The sequence below is a fragment of the Theropithecus gelada genome, chromosome 7a (genome assembly GCF_003255815.1).
Source record: "Theropithecus gelada isolate Dixy chromosome 7a, Tgel_1.0, whole genome shotgun sequence".
Classification (NCBI taxonomy): domain Eukaryota; kingdom Metazoa; phylum Chordata; class Mammalia; order Primates; family Cercopithecidae; genus Theropithecus; species Theropithecus gelada.
This window is the reverse complement of record NC_037674.1, coordinates 33,312,255-33,331,933: the sequence shown is the minus strand read 5'-3', so window position 1 is coordinate 33,331,933 and position 19,679 is coordinate 33,312,255. Positions and strand designations below refer to the sequence as shown.

The 19,679-nt window shown below is 36.5% G+C and overlaps 1 protein-coding gene across 4 annotated transcripts in view; it reads left to right on the top strand.

The window, feature by feature from the left end:
• ALDH1A2 (aldehyde dehydrogenase 1 family member A2) overlaps positions 1-19,679 on the top strand; it is a 325,601-nt gene that overhangs the window by 260,326 nt on the left and 45,596 nt on the right. For all 4 annotated transcript variants that reach the window (XM_025390361.1, XM_025390363.1, XM_025390364.1 and 1 more), the window contains exons 2-4: positions 6,105-6,209; positions 6,387-6,527; positions 9,653-9,782. In XM_025390361.1, the coding sequence (XP_025246146.1) occupies positions 6,105-6,209; positions 6,387-6,527; positions 9,653-9,782 (376 nt within the window). The remainder of the gene's footprint in view (positions 1-6,104; positions 6,210-6,386; positions 6,528-9,652; positions 9,783-19,679) is intronic.

The following is a 19,679-nucleotide window of genomic DNA, read 5'->3' as shown; positions in this document are numbered from 1 at the left end:
ATGCCATTACTGGGTATACACCCAAAGGGATATAAATCATTCTATTATAAAGATACATGCACACATATGTTCATTGCAGCACTGTTCACAATAGCAAAGATGTGGACTTAACCCAAATACCCATCAATGATAGACTGGATAAAGAAAATGTGGTACATATACACCGTGGAATACTAGGCAGCCATACAAAGGAATGAGATCATATCCTTTGCAGGTACGTGGATGGAACTGGAAGCCATTATCCTCAGCAAACTAACACAGGAACAGAAAACCAAACACCACGTGTTCTCACTTATAAGTGGGAGCTGCACAATGAGAACACATGGATTAAAGGAAGGGAATAACACATGGTGGGGCCTGTCGGAGTGGGAAGGTGGAGGGAGAGCATCAGCATAAAAGAGCTAATGCATGTGGGGCTTAAACCTAGGTGATGTGATGAAGGTGCAGCAAACCACCATGGCACATGTTTACCTGTGTAACCTGCATGTCCTGCACGTGTATCTCAGAACTTAAATAATATTTAAAAAATAATAAGAGGAAAGAAAGTGATTTATGTCCTCTCTCAGCAGACTTTCCATTCTAATTAATGTTAACTAAGTGCCCACCATTCTGTCTTTTTAATACCAACAACCTATAATATGTCAGTGGACAGTTAGTTCTTCACAATGACAATGGAAAGAAAGTTAGGTATATGAACTAATCCCTCCAATCTCTGAGAAACCTGGAGTAGATAGGTGCCTTCTTTTATGGACCATCTATTCCTTTTACCTTCAGTTACAGCATCACAGAAGTACATGATTTTGGTAAGTCAGTATTTGTATAGTTTCCAAATGAAGAAACTGAGCAACAGTCAAGTAACTTAGGGTCAGATATATTTTCTACTTTCAAAGACCTCTATAGTAAAGCCCACATTTTTCCTGATACTAATTCCAAAATTCAGTAAACTACAAAGCAAAATTTTCTGGTTTCTTATACTGATATTAACGTGGCTTTGAGTTAAACTGATTTGGCATAATTGGGCCATGTTAAGGCAGCTTGAATGGCTTATTTTATTTTCCACAAAGTCACATTTAAAGAAACTTTTGTGAAGATAATGAATCCTCATTTAACAAATTTGTTTGGGGCATTTAAAATATGAAAGGTAGGCACCAAAAGATTACACTGACGTTTAAACTTTTTTTTTTTAACTTTCCATTTTGAAATAATTTCAGAGTTACAAAAATAAAGTTCAAAAATAGTGCAAAAAATTTCTGTATACACTTCATGCAGATTCCCCAAATGATCTTACAATTATAAAAATGATAAAAATCAGGAAATTAACGTTGATATAATATTATCATCTAACCTAAAAATCTTATTCAGATTTCACCAGTTGTCCCAATAATATGTATTTTTTTCCTGGCTCAGCAGGGAATCCATGGTTACATGATGCATTTAATTTTTATGTCTTATTAGTGACCTTTTTTGAAACAGTTTTTTAGTTTTACTAGTCTCATGACCTTGGCACTTTAATAAAACATGGAACAATGATTTTGTAGGATATACTTTAGTTTGGATTTGCCTGTGTTGTATCCTCGTGATTGAATGTAGATTATGCCTTTTGAGTGAGACTACCACAGAACTAACTGATCCTGTGTCTTTCTCAGCATATCATATCAGCTGCACATGGTATCAATTTGTCCCATTGCTGGTGATGTCAGCTTTAATCATTTGATTAAGGTGGTGTCTGCCAAGTTTCTCCAACATAAAGTTACTATTTTTTTCTTTGTAATTAATAAGTATCTTGAGGGGAGATACTTTGAAACTACATGAACATCCATCATACATTTTTCATTGTATATTTGCCCACTAATTTTACTATCTAGTGATGATTTTTACCTGAAGCAGTTATTACTATGGTATTTTACAAATAATAATCATCTAACCCCATCATTTCTTTACATCTAGTAGTTGGAATTCTACTCTGAAGAAGAGCTCCTCCTTATCCCACATTTACTTATTTATTCATTAAAAAATATATATCATTATGAACTTTTGGATGTCTTTTTCATTCTATGGGTAATAATCTATTACCAGCATTATTTATTTTTTGTTTCAAGTATTCCAGTATTGTCCATTGGTAGCCTCTTCATGTTGACTTCTGTATCTTTTTATTATGTTCATATTGATTTTTAAGTATTTACTTGATTTCAGGCACCACAATGTTTCAGGCTCATCTTGTACTTTTCCTGCTGCAGTTCTGAAATAAATCATTTCTCCAAGGAGCCCTGGTCAGGGAATAATGCTGAGGAACAGGATTCAAAGCTTTTGAAATTGCCCAGAGAGCTGCAAACGTTCAAGTATTGACTGTGGAGATATTTGTTATTCAATGTACCAACAAAGTTGTCTGTATGATTTTTTAAGTGTCATTTTATAAGACTAGGTCTGCAAAAGCAATGATGTAGTAAAATTAAAATTTTAATTTTGGCACGCCAGGAAAAATAGCCATCACATTTACCATCTGGTTTCAATGTATTCATTTTATTTTTATTTTATGAACAATTTACAGGAGTAAGAATAAAGAGATAGTAAAAAAAACAGCAAAATAAGAATTTAAACATAGCAAACCAAATTTTTATTTCATGTTTTCCTGATTTTGGAGGTAACATAACTTGAAATTGGCAATGCCTTTGAATGCAAATAACTGCTCATGAGCTGTCATATATGAACCTGGAACATAATCATCTCGTAAATACTGGCTCCAGATTTTAAACAGATCTCTAGAAGGTTATAGCTCATCATTACGTCGGGTTCTTCTTGCATATGTGTTATTATCACAGTGTAATGCTATGGAAAAATTTGAGGGTTCATGATTTTGTAGAAAAGGTGGTCATGTTTTTCTTTCACAATTACAAAAATATTTTCATTTTTACTTTTATAAATGTCAATCAGATTGATCAACCCAAGGAACTTTTAAAATTTCTACATAATGTGTTTTTCCAGTCACCTTTACACATATACCTACCTTCAGCATTTGTCCGTTTATGAATATAAAGTAAATTTTTGCCAACAAATATTATAAAAGATAAAATAATTGTCATATGTCCTTTTACCAAAGCAGGATGGTCCAGGTTCTTGTTGCAAAATATTAATGATGAAGTCCTTCCCATTAAATAATTATTGGGTTAGAATATCATGTTTCCTTTTTGTCTTTGTAAATATATTGTTTACTCTGATTCTCAAGTCTGACAGAACTGATCTGAAAGACTCATAGCCCAAGATTTTGCTTCTATGGTCAGTTTTACCTCATCATTATAATCTCAAGTGCTCTGTCTCTGCCTTCATTTTCTCACTCATCTAATTATTGTGAAATATCTTTCTCTTAATTTTATTCTTTATTCCATTTTGGGCAGAAAATTAAGAATTCTGAATTCTTAACTGTGTTCAATGGAAGCTGAAAAGAATATGGCAAAGATGGCATCTCTAGACTTCTTTTATAACTTTTTGAAAGATGATGTATTAGACAACACAATTAGAAAACTGAAGGATGATAGAGTGGTGACATTCATTTCTAGGCAATTTTGTAATTTCTTTTGTTTCCTTATTATTTTAGTTGTTTAGCATAGTTAAAAATAATTGATGAATGATGATGAAGTAATTCCTAGCATGATGAAATAGCAAAATGTTTTAAAATACAGGAAATATGAGATCACTAAAATCTCGTAATGTATCTTAGATCCTATAATGCATCTTAGGTTTATAAAATGATCGATAGACTAAGTGATTAAGAAAATGAGTTTAACTTACTAAGTATTTTTTCCTTTTGACTTTTGGAAAACCTGTGAGAAACAAAAATCATGAAATACCAGTCTTTACAAATAATTAAAACTGCTGCACAGAGAAACTTAAAAACTGAACTTAGGGCTGGGTGTGGTGGCTTACGCCTATAATCCCAGCACTTTGGGAGGCCAAGGCAGGCGGATCACTTGAGGTCAGGAGTTCATGACCAGCCTAGCCAACAAGGTGAAATGCCATCTCTCCTAAAAATACAAAAATTAGCTGGGCATAGTGGCGGGTGCCTGTAATCCCTGCTACTGGGGAAGCTGAGGCAGCAGAATCACCTGAATCCAGGCAGCGGCGGTTGCAGTGAGCCGAGATTGCGCGCCACTGCACTCTAGCCTGGGTGACAGAGCAAGTCTCCATCTTCAAAAAAAAAAAAAAAACAAAGCAACAACAACAAAAAACTCAGACAAACAAAGAACTAGGATCAGTGGACTCTGGTGGTATTGCAAAGGTTAAAAAGTTTGATTCAGTCACATGGTGAATAAAAGGATAGGGACATTGGTAAGACCACTTTTTCCCTAAACCCAGTAATACTCCAGAAGTGGATCCTTAATGAAACTAACTTTTAATTTTCTGCTTTTGTTACCTGGACATTATACTGTGTTCAAAGGAGCATGCAAATGTAATGAGCTATCAGCTGTGAGCAAGTTTATTAAATAGAGTGAATGAAGAGAGAACCAGACCAATAATTCCAGAATTCTAACTAGCTCAGGCTTGAACATTAACTAGTTCTGTTTCTTTGGGCTAATCCTGGAAATTACGTATATTGGAAAGAACAGTAGTAGCCTTCGAGTCAGCCACAAGAAGAACCTGCTTCTTTGGACTCAAGCTCCCTGCCTCTCAATTTCCTCATGTTTAATAGAGATAATAAAACCCTGCTTCACAGGGTTATTGTAAGTACTAAATAAACTACTAGAGACTGTCAGACTCTGGAGGGCTAGAACTCTCTTAGCCATCTTTGTCTTTCCTGTGACTGAAAGTTATGTGAGTATTTATTGGGTAAATTATGTTACACATGTTTATGAACTGTATATTATAAACTGTAAAATGTACAATTACAAGGTCATTTTGTTTGTATCAGTACAGCTGTATTAAGTGCTCTACAAATTTAAGGTCTTTTCCTTTATCTTAAAAATCCTTTGGGAAAAGAGAGTTCTAGTTTAATCAGTGCCTCCTTCTACATGGGCTCATTGTTTTTATCAAACCAAGGAAAAATGAAAAAGAAAATTTTGGGACATTTTCTAGAATTTGATATTTACCAAGTGTAGATTTATATTTATTAAGCCTCATCTCTTGATTATTTTTTAAATGGCAGGCAATAAATCAATTAGTTTATTATTGTGTTTGTCCTAAATTGGATGACTGACTGGTTCATAAGTTCAGAAATTTCACTGTGGTGCTGTAAATTTTGTAGAGTAAAACATCTTTGTATGTCCTCTAAGATTACATGGTCTAAAAATACTAGTTTAGGTTTGTCAATAACAATTTAAAATTTTTCTTGCCTTATCTTTTCCCTTGTCATTTAATTCATTTATTACAAATCTTAAGAGAAATTGACTTGAATAATTTCTCAAATCTTTGGTCTCTTTGCCATTTTAATATAATCTCAATTTCATATATAGGGAGATCAAGCCTTTAAGAAATCCTGGGGTGATCATTTGAAAGTTATACCCCACCTGCCAACTCCCCATCCCCATCTTTTGTGGCTCTGCAATATAGCCTATTCAGCAAAGGGAAATAAACCTAACTTGGATTTACACATATAACTTACTTAACTCACTAGTTAGTTTGGTTAGAGTCATTTTTCAGGAACTGACTATAAATTAGGTGAATGTTTATTGCAGCACCATTCAAGTTTCCTTGAGAAGTCACTTAGGCCTCTGGCAGAGAAAGTAGAATCTAAGGCTTGATGACTGTAAGTTTGATCTACTGTTTAACCCTCCCGGATCCTGGCCAGAGCTTGGGCTGTCAATAACTGTTGCCTTAACATCAGTGTATGATTGTATGTATGTGAAACACTCTATCCTTATTTGTATCTTTCGTTAGTTGACAGGTTCACAAAAGGTAAGAACTATAGTTAGCCTTCGGATGATACTAAAGCAAAAAAATAGAGGAAATTCCTAAATTGGGGTTGAGTCTAGAAGGGTCTCCTACAACACTTCAAATTCTATACTTTTATTATGTAACAAGTGTTATTACCATAGTAGTTCCATAACACTTGGCCATTGACTGGCTGCTTATCACCTGTGTCACAGATCCCATTCTGTTATCTACTCCCTTAGATCTTTATAAACAACGAGTGGCAGAACTCAGAGAGTGGGAGAGTGTTCCCTGTCTATAATCCAGCCACAGGAGAACAGGTGTGCGAAGTTCAAGAAGCAGACAAGGTATGTCTTTTTCAGAAAAAGATTCCCTATGAAATAACTGCCTTCAAACAGCAGAGCAGTAAACATATGCTCTCAATACATAACTACATGCTCATGCTTCACTTTTTTCATGACAGCAGATAGTTCTTCCTTTATTTGGAGTGTTTTTCTTCAGTTGTGCCTCTTCCTCTCTAACAGGCAGATGTAGACAAAGCAGTGCAGGCAGCCCGCCTGGCTTTCTCTCTTGGTTCAGTGTGGAGAAGGATGGATGCTTCAGAAAGAGGACGTCTGTTGGATAAGCTTGCAGACTTGGTGGAACGGGACAGGGCAGTTCTTGCAGTAAGTAACCTAAGAAAACGTTAAGTCTTTACCCTACATTTACCATTCTGCTGAAATTTACGTTCCTTGGTTTTATTTTTATTTTTATTTTTATTTTATTTTATTTTATTTTATTTTATTTTATTTTATTTATTTATTTAGAGATGGAGTCTAGCTCTGTTGCCCAGGCTGGAGTGCAGTGGCACGATTTCAGCTCACTGCAACCTCTGCCTCCCAGGTTCAAGCGATTCTCCTGCCTCAGCCTCCTGAGTAGCTGGGATTACAAGCGTGTGCCACCATGCCCGGCTAATTTTTGTATTTTTAGTAGAGACGGGGTTTCACTATGTTGGTCAGGCTGGTCTCGAACTCCTAAAAGGATGCTTTGAAGCAGACCTGGGGAAAAAGCAAAGGAATATGTAATACATATAAAAATTAGACATGTTTGGATTTGGGGATCAGATGGAGAAGTGGAGGATCAGCTGAATATCTTAATTTTGAAGAGAAAACTAGAGCTTTCCATGACTGATAAGGACCTTCCTTTCTACAACTCCCCCTTCCCATGACAAATTAAAAACAGTCAAGCAACAAGAGAGTCACCATGCTGCTTGGAGAAAACCAATATCAAATGATTCTTTTGAGAATGAAATAGAACAAGTGTTTACCTCCCCAGAGTTAACCTCTCTTGACTAAAGAGAATCCTTCAGAAGCAGAGGGGATGGTACGGACCTCCCATACACTTCTGCTCCGTTTGCCCTGTCATTCTGTGAGCCAATAGAAAGGAGAGACAGCAGGAGACAGCAACTTACTTTCACTAAAACAATGATTTTCCTCACATAAGGAACTTCTCCTGCCCTAATGGGTTTTGTTGTTGTTGCTGTTTTTAAAATAAAATTCAATTTCTTAGAGAATATAAACTTTTTGGAAACCGGAACCATTTAGGAATGTATGCACTATATACTTGGGATCTCCACCTAGGATCAATGAGTATTTAGGGTTTCCTTGTTCAGTCAGGGCATTCAAGCCATTAGTACTATATCCTTCCCCCTACTTGGGAAAATAGGTCATTATTGGGCTTGCTTTCGGGGAAGAAAGCATTTTTTCCCTTTGTCAGTGTCCCTCCTACCATAGTTCTTCCCTTCTACCATCCCCCTCAGGAATCTGTTGATAGTATAGGAACAAAATGATTCCTTTATGGAAATGGTTTGGGATTCTAGCTATATATACCATTTATTTGTATATAAAAACATTTTCTAATCTGGCACTCTAGGGAATACTGTTCCAATGAGGTGTTTATACATACTGTGAAAAAGGTGTTTCATGATGATGAAACTCTTTGCAGATTCGCAAGACACTGGGCATATTAAAGGCTCAGGAAAAGCCTACTAAATGCTTCTCAAGCTTATTTGAGCCTCATCACCATTTTTCTGGCTAACATACCAATATCATGCAAAACCAAGTGTTTTGGGACACATTAGAGAATGCTATTTTTATACTTGTCTCTTCACTGGATTATCATTTTCTTGAGAATTGAACTTGTATTTTACCTTTTTTTTTGGTAATCCTAGCATGGTTCTTGGCAAATGAGGGCACATAGGTGGTCAATAAATGACTGTTTAATTGAGCTAAAGATATATGGTATCTATAGTATTGGATTAACACCATACTAGAAGATGATTAATTTCTGCAGTTACATTTTCATATAATAAAACTCAAATGCCTTTCTTTTTCTTCTCTGTGTCCCACTGATCAAGTCTTTTTTCCTACCACACCTAAATGAGATTCCTGCTTTTAAACACTCTCAAGCTATGAGAAAAGTGAGTTTTAGTAAAAGGTAGCCTGTGGAAGAAAGGGGAGCTCCTGACTGGAAAACTGAAGTTAATACTGCATCCAAAGTAAACACAGTTGAAAATAGACCTAGAGCTGGCAATTCTCAGTGGATTTGACTGTTGTCAGCCGCTCACAGGGACCATTTAGGCAACCCAAATTCTGGTTATTGACATTATTCACTCTATGCTGTGTAGATTTTGGTGCTGTGCTAGCTGTACAGAGAATGTAATGCCGATCTTGTAAACATATACATGTTCTAAAAGGTACTAGGAAATAGTTTGATTCTGTTTTTTTAAGGGTGAGCCAATATACAGTGATAAGTAACATGATATTTTTAAATAAGTTTCATTTTATACACATACTAAGTACATAAATTGTACTGGAAGTCATAGTATTTTCATCTCATTGATTGGATAATATTTTAATTTTAGCTTTGTCAGAGATGAAATAATTTTCACACCAGTATGTCCTACAAAATATACTTGTAGGAAAAAAAGAAAATTACAAACATGTTTTTGTTTATTTCATTTGTTGAACTTGTAACACCTTTAATATTTCTCAGGTCAAAATACTCTTCTCATTTCAGCGTATTCATTTTTCATTGTTTTTGTTACAGACTTAGCCAGTTCAGGAACATGTCGTTAAAATAATAATGTTTATAATGTAAAGCAGTTCAATATTGCTATTTTTATTAAATGGAGCAGATATTTCACTCCTAATAGGTAATGGTTGTTAACGTAAATGTTTACAAAAAACCAGCCTTTAAGTTGTTAACATCTGGGCTTCCCTAGAGGAGTTCTTGTTTATTTGGTAGTAATAAATAAACTTGCTGTGCACTGTGGATATTCCATTTCTCAGCAGGGGTCTTGGCAGCTGTGGAGAACACTTTCTATTCTCATCAGTTGCATAAAGAGCCCATGTTTCTGCTCCTCTTTATGGATTCATATTACTGGTATAGACGCCAAAAAATCCCCAATGAGCTCTGATCATTAATATAACGGAAGCTGTTTTGACAAGCAGAACATTTCTTTATCATTAAATAAATATTGTGTTAATATATTTGGATAGTGGTTACTGGAAGCACACAGGCACAGGAACATGCACATACATACTCATTGTGATTTGTACTGGGAACTAAACCAAACTGACAGTACTAGAAATTTTTTTATTTGAGAATAAATAAAAAGATTTATTTGACCAGGTATGCATCTCCATATTCATTTGTATTCTGTCTCTTCCTTTTTTTTTTCTGCTCTAGAAATTAGTGTATCACTGGAAAGTTCTGGGGACTTAATATCTCTCCATTTCTTTTCCAACAGACCATGGAATCCCTAAATGGTGGCAAACCATTCCTGCAAGCTTTTTATGTGGATTTGCAGGGCGTCATCAAAACCCTTCGATATTACGCAGGCTGGGCTGATAAAATTCATGGGATGACCATTCCTGTAGGTATGTGAAATCAGAGTATGTTGAAAAGGAAAATGAGACCACCAGAAATGCACTTTGGCTATCAAACACAAACAGTAGTCACACAGAATACAGATATGAGCACTCTCACAGCATTTAGAACTGAGTGAAGAACCAACCAAATTATGTCACTGACTCTGACAGTGTCCCTTTTTCTATAGATAGTCCACATATAAGTATAGGGGCATGTCACTTCATTCATCTAAGGAACAGGTATGTATTTGTCAGCTGGTAAGTGGTCAGCATTGTGCTAGATGAGGTGCTGGTGTAGGTATGAAAGGGGCATTATTGGATGGAGGGAAGTCAAGGAAAATTCCAACAAGGTTAAGGCTTGCTCCTTGCCCTCCTGAAACTTAAGATCTACTCATTGGAAGGAAATACTCTTAAATGTTAACAGTTGTCTCTGGTGAGATTATGCCTGATTTTTGGTTGCTTTTTTATATTTTTCTCTACTTTCTATATTTCTCAAATGGCCATGAATTACTTTCATAATCTAAAAACAACAGTAATCCTAACCATTTTTATTATTAAGATTCATGTTAGATGACAGAACCAACAAAACAAAAAACTTAAAGGCCCCTTTAGGAATGTTACAATTGGGTGCTAAGTTGTGTGCTTCACCTGTCAGTGCTGTAGCCGTTTAAATGAGAGGAAAAGTATCCAAGACTAAAGCAACTAAAGCGGTCAGTGAAGAGATGTTGATCTGTGCTTGAATACTAGTGATAGGTAATACCATTTGAGTGCTTTCACAGCAACCCCAAGAGAAAGGCACTGTTATAAACATCTTCAGTTTACAAAAGTGTAAAGAGGTCTGGTAAAGTAAAATTAGTCTCCCGAATTCACAGAGTAAATAAGTTTTAGAGCTAAAACTTTGACGTTAGAACCTAGGCTTGTAACCGCTTCACTAGAGAATTCAAAATAGAGCCTAGGAGGAAGAGATATCCTTATAGGAAAGGGATGGACTGAAAGAGATAGGGCATGGTGAATAGACATAAGGAAAGGAAATACACATTTACTGAGTGGATACTAGATGCTACTTAGCACTGTGCCGGGTGCTCTACCTGTGTTCTCCAGAAGGCAGTCTGCTTTCCATGGAGAGTGCATAGTAACAGGAGTGGAAAGTAATGCTGAGGACTTTGAAGTGTCTTTTTTGGGCCTTCCTAGCCAGGCTGAGCAGTATTGATTTACTAAAAAAGGGAGTGGTTTGGCCGATAGTGTGGATGGCTGGGAACAGTGCTTCCCAAATTTAATGTATGCATAAATCATCGAGGGTCTTCTTCAAGTGCAGTTTTTGACTGAATAGGTCTGGGATGGGGCCTGAGACTCTGCATGTCTAACCAGCTGCTTGTCTTCTGCATTGAGTAGCAAGGAGAGGACACAGCAGAACCAAGTTAGGTGGCTGTTGTGATGCCTCGTGTAGGTGTGGTATGACAAGGGAATAATAATATACAGTGAGAATGGAGGTTTAGAGACAAGACTTCCAAGGATTATTTTTTACATCGCCCCCACAAATGATGATGACATGTGGAATGTTAGTTTTAGAAAACAGGTTTCTGATCATAGGGGCTTTTCCTTTCCATCCAGAGGTTTTTCCCTTGTTCAGCTGACTGAAAAGGATGGAGAAGATTGCTCTTGGGGAAAGTCCAAATCTTAGTTCAGTTCTGACTCTAAGGATATTATAGAACAGTTGTTCTCCAGCACCACTTGCAGAATGTGGGGATGGCCTAAGTAAGGTAAAAAGTACTATTCATTATGAGCATACCTAGTACAGGGCCTAAGAATTAAAACCTTTGTTAACAATGGGACACATGTCACTCTTTTTAGGTGGGCCTGTCCTATATCAGTACAGAAGGTAAATTAACAAGCTCAAAGTCCCTAGTTGTGTTTTTTTTCTTGGCCCCACCCCACCTGCCATTTCATTATTAGAACAACAGATATGTTTTATGCATTTAAATATCTTTTCAAACTATTTATAAAGCTCTGAAGAAGATTGTGAAGCAGAAGGCAATGCACATAGATCTCTATTTGGCCTAACGGTATCTTGGTTTTCTTTTACTTCCTCAGAAGGGAAGATCCTGATTAGATAAAGCTAAATATTGATTGGCATTCCTGATTATGTTTGAAGCTTTAATGTAACTTGATCTGGCAGTAGAGGTGGTTGGCCCATAAGCCTTACTGTTTTCATCTGATGCTTTCTGGAGATCCTGTGGATGCTCATCTACAAGTTAGAAATACAGGGCATAAGAAAGGCTCTCACAGTAGTCTTTCCCAGCTTTATTCATTAACTGTTGTTCAGCCAATGAAGGAAAAAAAATGTGGAATTCTCTTAAACTCTTAGTAACTTTTTGTTTCCCAAAACCAAAAAGTTTTTCTGAAAGTGCATTTAGAGGCATACTGGAATGAGGGACTCTACCTGTCATCAGGCCTGTAGGCAGAATTCCCAGGAGGCTGAAGTTTGCGTCATAAGAGCTCTCTCCATGGTATGTCAAATAGATGAGGGAAGGATGGAGGTAGAGGTTAACTTTGCAGCTTTCCTCTCTGTTCCAGTTTTAGATACATTTGGGTTTGCCTGGAGGTCACTTAGAATTCAGGCAACAATATCTGTGGCTAGTCTAGTACTTAGTGAATGTAGCTGGACTAAGTCAGGGGAGTCACAGGAGAAGATCACAGAAAGGGGTATCATAATCATAATTATTCACTTATTCTCAGATTTGTTCAGTAAATTAATCCATTTGTATTTGTCTTTTGTAACTCCATAATTTAACATCAGCTTCATTTTCATTTTGTCTCTGCATACTTGGCCTTTTTTTTTTTTTTCCACAGTGAAGTCTGGAATATAGAAAGTCCATTAGTTTTTAACCATGAGATCTTTATTGTGCTACATACATTTTCCTGCAAACAACCTAATTTTATGTTTAGAATTATAAAGAAATAATGTACTTTATATTTATATAGAATTTAAAAGTATAAAACATTCTTGCATGTACAATATGTGTGTGATTCTGTGCGTGATCTGATGAGACAGTCTGGATTTTAAATGGTATTTTACCCATTTTACATCTAAGAAAATAAGACTCTAAGGGTTTAATGTCTTGAAGGTCACGTGGTTAGTAAGTGGGAGACCTGAGATTCAAACTTAAGCGTTTTTCTGTCTAAGCCATGATAAGTTGTCTTCTTATGGAGATTGGTTCAGCAAGGCAGGAAGGTGGCCCTGGTGATGTCTTTACCTCTGTGCAGATTTTTATAATAATATACAGTTTATTCTCATCATTCATGGTAGTTATGTTTTATAAAGTCGTGAACACTGAATTAGCAAATACTGAACTATTGCTCCTAGGGGAAATACAAGGTTAGGTTCCTGCAAGCTTCTTATCACAACATTCTTGTCCACTGATCAGAGCATGGCCTTGTTTTATGTTTTTCTGTTGAAAGATTCTTTGTTTAATATATATTGTTGATTTATGAATGCTTAACTCATGACCAGCCAGACAAAAGTACTATAACTGATGCCTGAATGAAGCTTGTGTGACACATGTATTTTGTCTGTAAGGCACATCACAGCCTTCTTGCACTTAGGAACACTAGACAGCACTCAACACTATGCTTAGGGGCCATTTTAAACAGCAAAATCATGAACAAAAGGCACAAAAATATGAAAAATGTGGCACTAAACAGACCACAAAAAGGACACTTTTTTTTTTTTAAACAATAAAAGAGCTGAAGCAAGAAGGCAAAGTGTCACCTTGTTCAACCTCAGCTGAGAATATGTGCATCAGGTGACTCAAAATTTTCCCTGCTTTAGGGAAATGCAAATTAAAACCACAATTGAACCGCCTCACTACTGCAAGAAAAAAAAGTCCATAATTTAAAAATAAAAAAAAAAAATAGATGTTGGCATGGATGTGGTGAGAGGGAACACTTTTACACTGCTGGTTGGGAGTATAAACTAGTACAATCACTATGGAAAACAGTATGGAGATTCCTTAAAGAACTAGAAGTAGAACTACCATTTGGTCCAGCAATCCCACTACTGGATACCTATCCAGGGAAAATAAGTCATTATATGAAAAAGACACATGCACATGCATGTCTGTAGCAGTACAAATTGAAACTGCAAAAATAATGGCTAACTGCACATCAGCCAACAAGTGGATAAAGAAGATGTGGTATGAATGCACCATGGACTACTACTCTGACATAAAACAGAATGAATTAATGGCCTTTGCAGCATCTGGAATGGAGCTGGAGGCCATTATTCTAAGTGAAGTAACTTAGGAATGGAAAACCAAGTATCATGTATTCTCACTTCTAAGTAAGTGGGTAAGCTATGAGGATGCAAAGGCATAAGAATGATACAGTGGACTTTAGGGAAGGATGGGAGTGGGGTGAGTGATAAAAGACTTCATATTGGGTACACTGTACACTACTCAGGTGACAGATGCACCAAAATCTTGGAAATCACCACTAAAGAACTTATCCATGTAACCAAACACCACCTGTACTCCCAAAACTATTGAAATTAAAAAAAAAAAAACAACCCTGCTTTGGATATACATGCTCATAAATGACTGAGAACACTCCATACTTATTGTTGGGTTACAAATAAATTTTAGAAAGTAGGCAAGTTCTTAAATATGGAATCCACAAATAATGAACATCAACTGTATCTAGAGCCTACTTTTTTCAAGATAGCATTTATGAGGCTTAAATGTTCTGGAACACTTAAGGTGTAGATCTGCCTGCCTAGATCCTATTCATATGGGTAAAGGGGGCTTTCGTAGTGAGTGTCAGAGATAATCACACAGTTCTGTTTGGTCACCCATAAAAAAGAACCTGAAATGTGTTTTTTTGTTGTTACATTTTTAAATGTAAGACTGCTTTGCAACATTGAATTATACTCCATGGTTCATCCAGCGTAACATCTCTAACACTAAACAACCAAAAAGAATGGGAAGAAATACACCATTATCTCTTTCACTCATTCCCATTTGGGAAGACTAGGGAAAGGTATCTTGTAACTGGAAGGGATTTTCCTTTACCTCCTTTCTGTGGCATCAACTTCGATCTCTTACTCATTCACCCATTTCTCCATTCAATAGATTTTTTTTAGCACCTGCTATATTTCAGCTCTTGTATCAGGCATTGGGGTTACAAAGGCAAATAACTAAGATGTTTATAGGACAGTAAGAAAAACAAGTAGACAAGCAACTGCAATATAGTGTGATATATTTAGATAAGAAAGCATGAAATTTGGTGGGACACCGTAGGAGAGACATCTCCTAGTATTAAAGCCTTCTGGAGAAGGTGGTGGGATGTCTAAGTGATAACCTTGAAGGACAAGTTAAGATGGAGACAGGGACATCACAGGCAGTGGGAATAGCTGGAACAAAGCATGAAGGGAGGAGAGTACCATGTGTTAGTGCATCTGAAAGTATAGGCAGATAAAAAAGACAGTAGGGCTCTGAGTCTGGGTCAGCCATACTACAAGTTTTATTCTGTGGGCAATAGTCACCAGATTATTTTAAATATGTGAGTGCCTTGATGAAAATTACATTTTAGGAATTGCATCAAATCTGTATATTGCTTTGGACAGTATGGTCTTTTTAACGATATTGAGTCTTCTAATCCTTGAACGTGGGGTGTGTTTTCCATTTGTGTCAACTGTGATTTTTTTCATCAGTGTTTTGTAGTTCTCCTTATAGAGATCTTTCACCTCCTTAATTAAATATTCTTAGGTATTTTGGGGGGCTGTTGTAAATAAAATGAACCTAAGTGCATTCAATGGATGATTGGATAAAAAAGATACATACACATCATGGGATATTAAACAGCCATAAAAATTATGAAATCATGTCTTTTCAGCAACAGGAGTGGGGTTGGAGGCCATTATACTAAGTGAAATAACCCAGAAACAGAAAGCAAATACCACATACTCTCACCTATAAGGGAGAGCTAAGCAGTGGGTAAACATGGACATACAGAGAGACAGACATTGGGGCCTTCGAAAGGAGGGAGAGTGAGAGGGGACTGAGGGTTGAAGACTACCCGTTTGGTACCACGTTGACTGTTCTGGTGACGGGCCCACTAGAGCCCAAACCTCATAGTTGTGCAATATATCCATGTAGCAAATCTACACATACACCCCTTGAATCTATTTGAGAAATTGCATTTTAGAGCACTTTTACTACAAATGGATAATCAGTTGGAGAGAGCAAGTACTTGCTTAATTTCTTCCCATAAAGGATAGCCTTCACTTTGACTACAAATGAATAATAGAGAGGGCAAATGCCTGCTTAATTTCTCCCCATAAAGGGTAGCCTTCAACTAGAATATTTGGGAAGGAGAGAAAAGGGTTATCTGATGACCACTTTTCAGCAATGAACTGGGTGGCTGCTTCTCTCTCTGAATTGGAAATTTCTTCCACCACTCTTCATTCTGTTCCACTCAAGGCCCACAGCTGGATGTTACTGCGCAATTATGCCATACTAGTTTGATTCACAAGAGTCTTGATGTTGTTTCCTTTAGAACACTATCCATTATTTCCTGCCATGGTACCCAATGGAGCGATTGTCTGTGACCATAAATCCTATGCCTTGACCCTTTTACGATGGCAGTGCCTAATTATGATGATAAATAATAATCATTACTATGACTTATGGAACACTTTTTACCTGTTACATTATCGCTAATGTTATAGCAGCCCTAAAGAAAAGTACTGTTTTCCCCATTTTGAGTATTTTAACCAGTATTCAAATCCTCTTCTCCTCTCACATCTACAACCTCTTAGTGATGAGGGAAGGATCAAAGCTTGTTTTTCGTTTACTTTGGAAGAAATAGAAGTTAATTTGTATTGCCTTAGATTTTTCTCTGTAGCAAGTGTTGATTTTGATTTTATGTAAGCAGAAAAAAATGTCCACGTTTTAAGCTGAATTCTGACATTAAAATGGACTTATGATATATTAGCATATAGGAAAGGTTAAACACTACCCAGGTCATATATAATTATCCATTTCACTCTCTTCCAGTTTCACCTGTTAAACTAAAGAGTAGGATACAAATACACAAAGATATTGATTCAGATCCTAAGATTTTGCCTTGAATCAGCTTGATCTGGTTTATTGTCATTAACAACAAATGCATAGGGTGAAAGCTGAAATCTTCTTGTCCTATCAGAATAAGAGTGAGGGGCAATTTGCTCTGCCCACCTAAGAACAACCAGGGCTTGCTTGTTAATGGGACCTGAATTTGTTGTGACAGGAGGCCATGAACCTCTCTAAGAGGTTGAAGCTGAAAAGGACCTCAGGGATCCCTAAGGCTGGTCTCCTCATTTTACAGAGAAGGTCCAGAGAAGTAAAGTAACTTTTGTTAAGATCATGTAGTAGAATAGTCATAGAGCTAAGCTATCTTCATAACAGACTCAGGAACATAATCTAACTTCTTAGAAACCACCAGCAGACTTCTGGGAAGAAAAGCATCAGTACACTTCATACTAACATATGGTTTCAGCGTTTGTATAGGCATTTATAGAGTTTATCATCGTAGTTATAGAATGTTCGGTGAGGTCTGTTGAATGTCAACATGATGGGAATCTGCTACAGTACATACATAATGGAATAGTTCAATGTAATCTCATTTTTTAATACTGTGCTCATCAAAGATTGTCAGCTCCTTGAAAGGTAATTCTGTACACAAATTAGAGATTGGAAGATGACCTTCATTCACTGAATTGTGTTACAGATTTTTAGGCTATTGAATAAAATCATTTTCATTGTTACTAGGTATATAAAATTTGCTATGGTTCTTGTAGTGTTCTTAGTGTTATAATTGAAAGCTATTTCTTGAGGTCTATATTTGACAAATTTCTCAATTTCTGGCACATTTCAGATTCTTCTGATTTTATCACTATTTATAGATTGCTTAATCATACTCACTCTAGTTTATATTAATATATAGAATGTGCCAATGCTAGATATTTTTATGAGACTAAAAATTCTGTCAATTTGTTTTGGCAACTATAAAATCTGATTCAAGAAGTAATGTTTGCCTTGAATGAGTTATCCAAATAATTAAATTTTTCCAATTAACTAAATATTGCTGTCTCTTCTGTGTAGTTTGATAAACCCCCATCAAAAAACATAGAACAGTGGCTCAGTAGCTCACAGATACGGAAGAGGCTTATTGTACTGTTCATCTCTAGGGACAAAGGCTTTTCTTAATATAATTACAAAAATGGCTCAATGCACACATACTCAGTAAAGTTTAATTCACTGCTCTGCCAAATTCATAGCATAATGAAGTATTTAATTGTGATATTTTTATATTTTTCATAAGTTGTAAACTACTCTTGGGCCATTAAAAGCACCCAGGTATCAAAACTTGTCAGAAAAGTTATCTCTGACTGGGTCTTAAAATAACCCCCCTTTAAGAGCAATATCTATTATTCTCTGTTTTACCTTCTGAGTGAAAGGGAAAAGAGACAGAGATCAAAAGTCCTACATATGTGATTTAATATTTGTTTTGATCTCTCATCTCCTCTTTAGCTTTCTCCATCATAGTTATGTTGTAACTTGTTGACCTAGAATGTGGCATCCAGAACATTTTCTGATGTCCTCATCAAATGCAATCCTTTTTATGCTGAGTCTGAGCGCTCTCTGTAATCTCTCAGGTTTGGTAAGAAGACCCAAAACCATTCATAGCCTACAATGGAGTATCTCAATTTGGGTGGAGACTGTTTTTATATCAGGCTGTTGAGCTTACAGCACAAAGCTAGCGAAATGAAAGAACCTTTTAAGTCATCCTGCTGTATTGAGAGAGCGTTGTTAGCATAAAAGATGGAAAAGTCGCTTTAATTTTTTTCTTTTTTTAATTATACTGCAAGTTCTAGGGTACATGTGCACAACATGCAGGTTTGTTACATATGTATACATGTGCCATGTTGGTGTGCTGCACCCTTAACTCGTCATTTACATTAGGTATATCTCCTAATGCTATCCCTCCCCCCTCCCCCTACCCCACGACAGGCCCTGGTGTGTGATGTTCCCCTTCCTGTGTCCAAGTGTTCTCATTGTTCACTTCCCACCTATAAGTGAGAACATGTGGTGTTTGGTTTTCTGTCCTTGTGATAGTTTGCTCAGAATGATGGTTTCCAGCTGCATCCATATCCTACAAAGGACATGAACTCATCGTTTTTTATGGCTGCATAGTATTCCATGGTGTATATGTGCCACATTTTCTTAATCCAGTCTATCATTGATGGACATTTGGGTTGGTTCCAAGTCTTTGCTATTGTGAATAGTGCCGCAAAAAACATACGTGTGCATGTGTCTTTATAGCAGCATGATTTATACTCCTTTGGGTGTATACTCAGTAATGGGATGGCTGAGTCAAATGGTATTTCTAGTTCTAGATCCTTGAGGAATCGCCACACTGTCTTCCACAATAGTTGAACTAGTTGACACTCCCATGAACAGTATAAAAGTGTTCCTATGTCTCCACATCCTCTCCAGCACCTATTGTTTCCTGACTTTTTAATGATTGCCATTCTAACTAGTGTGAGATGGTATCTCATTGTGGTTTTAATTTGTGTTTTTCTCATGGCCAGTTATACTGAGCAGTGATACTGAGCATTTTTTCATGTGTCTGTTGGCTGCATCAATGTCTTCTTTTGAGAAGTGTCTGTTCATATGCTTTGCCCACTTTTTGAAGAGGTTGTTTTTTTCTTGTAAATTTGTTTGAGTTCTTTGTAGATTCTGGATATTAGCCCTTTGTCAGAGGAGTAGATTGCAAAAATTTTCTCCCATTCTGTAGGTTGCCTGTTCACTCTGATGGTAGTTTCTTTTGCCGTGCAGAAGTTCTTTAGTAGATCCCATTTGTCAATTT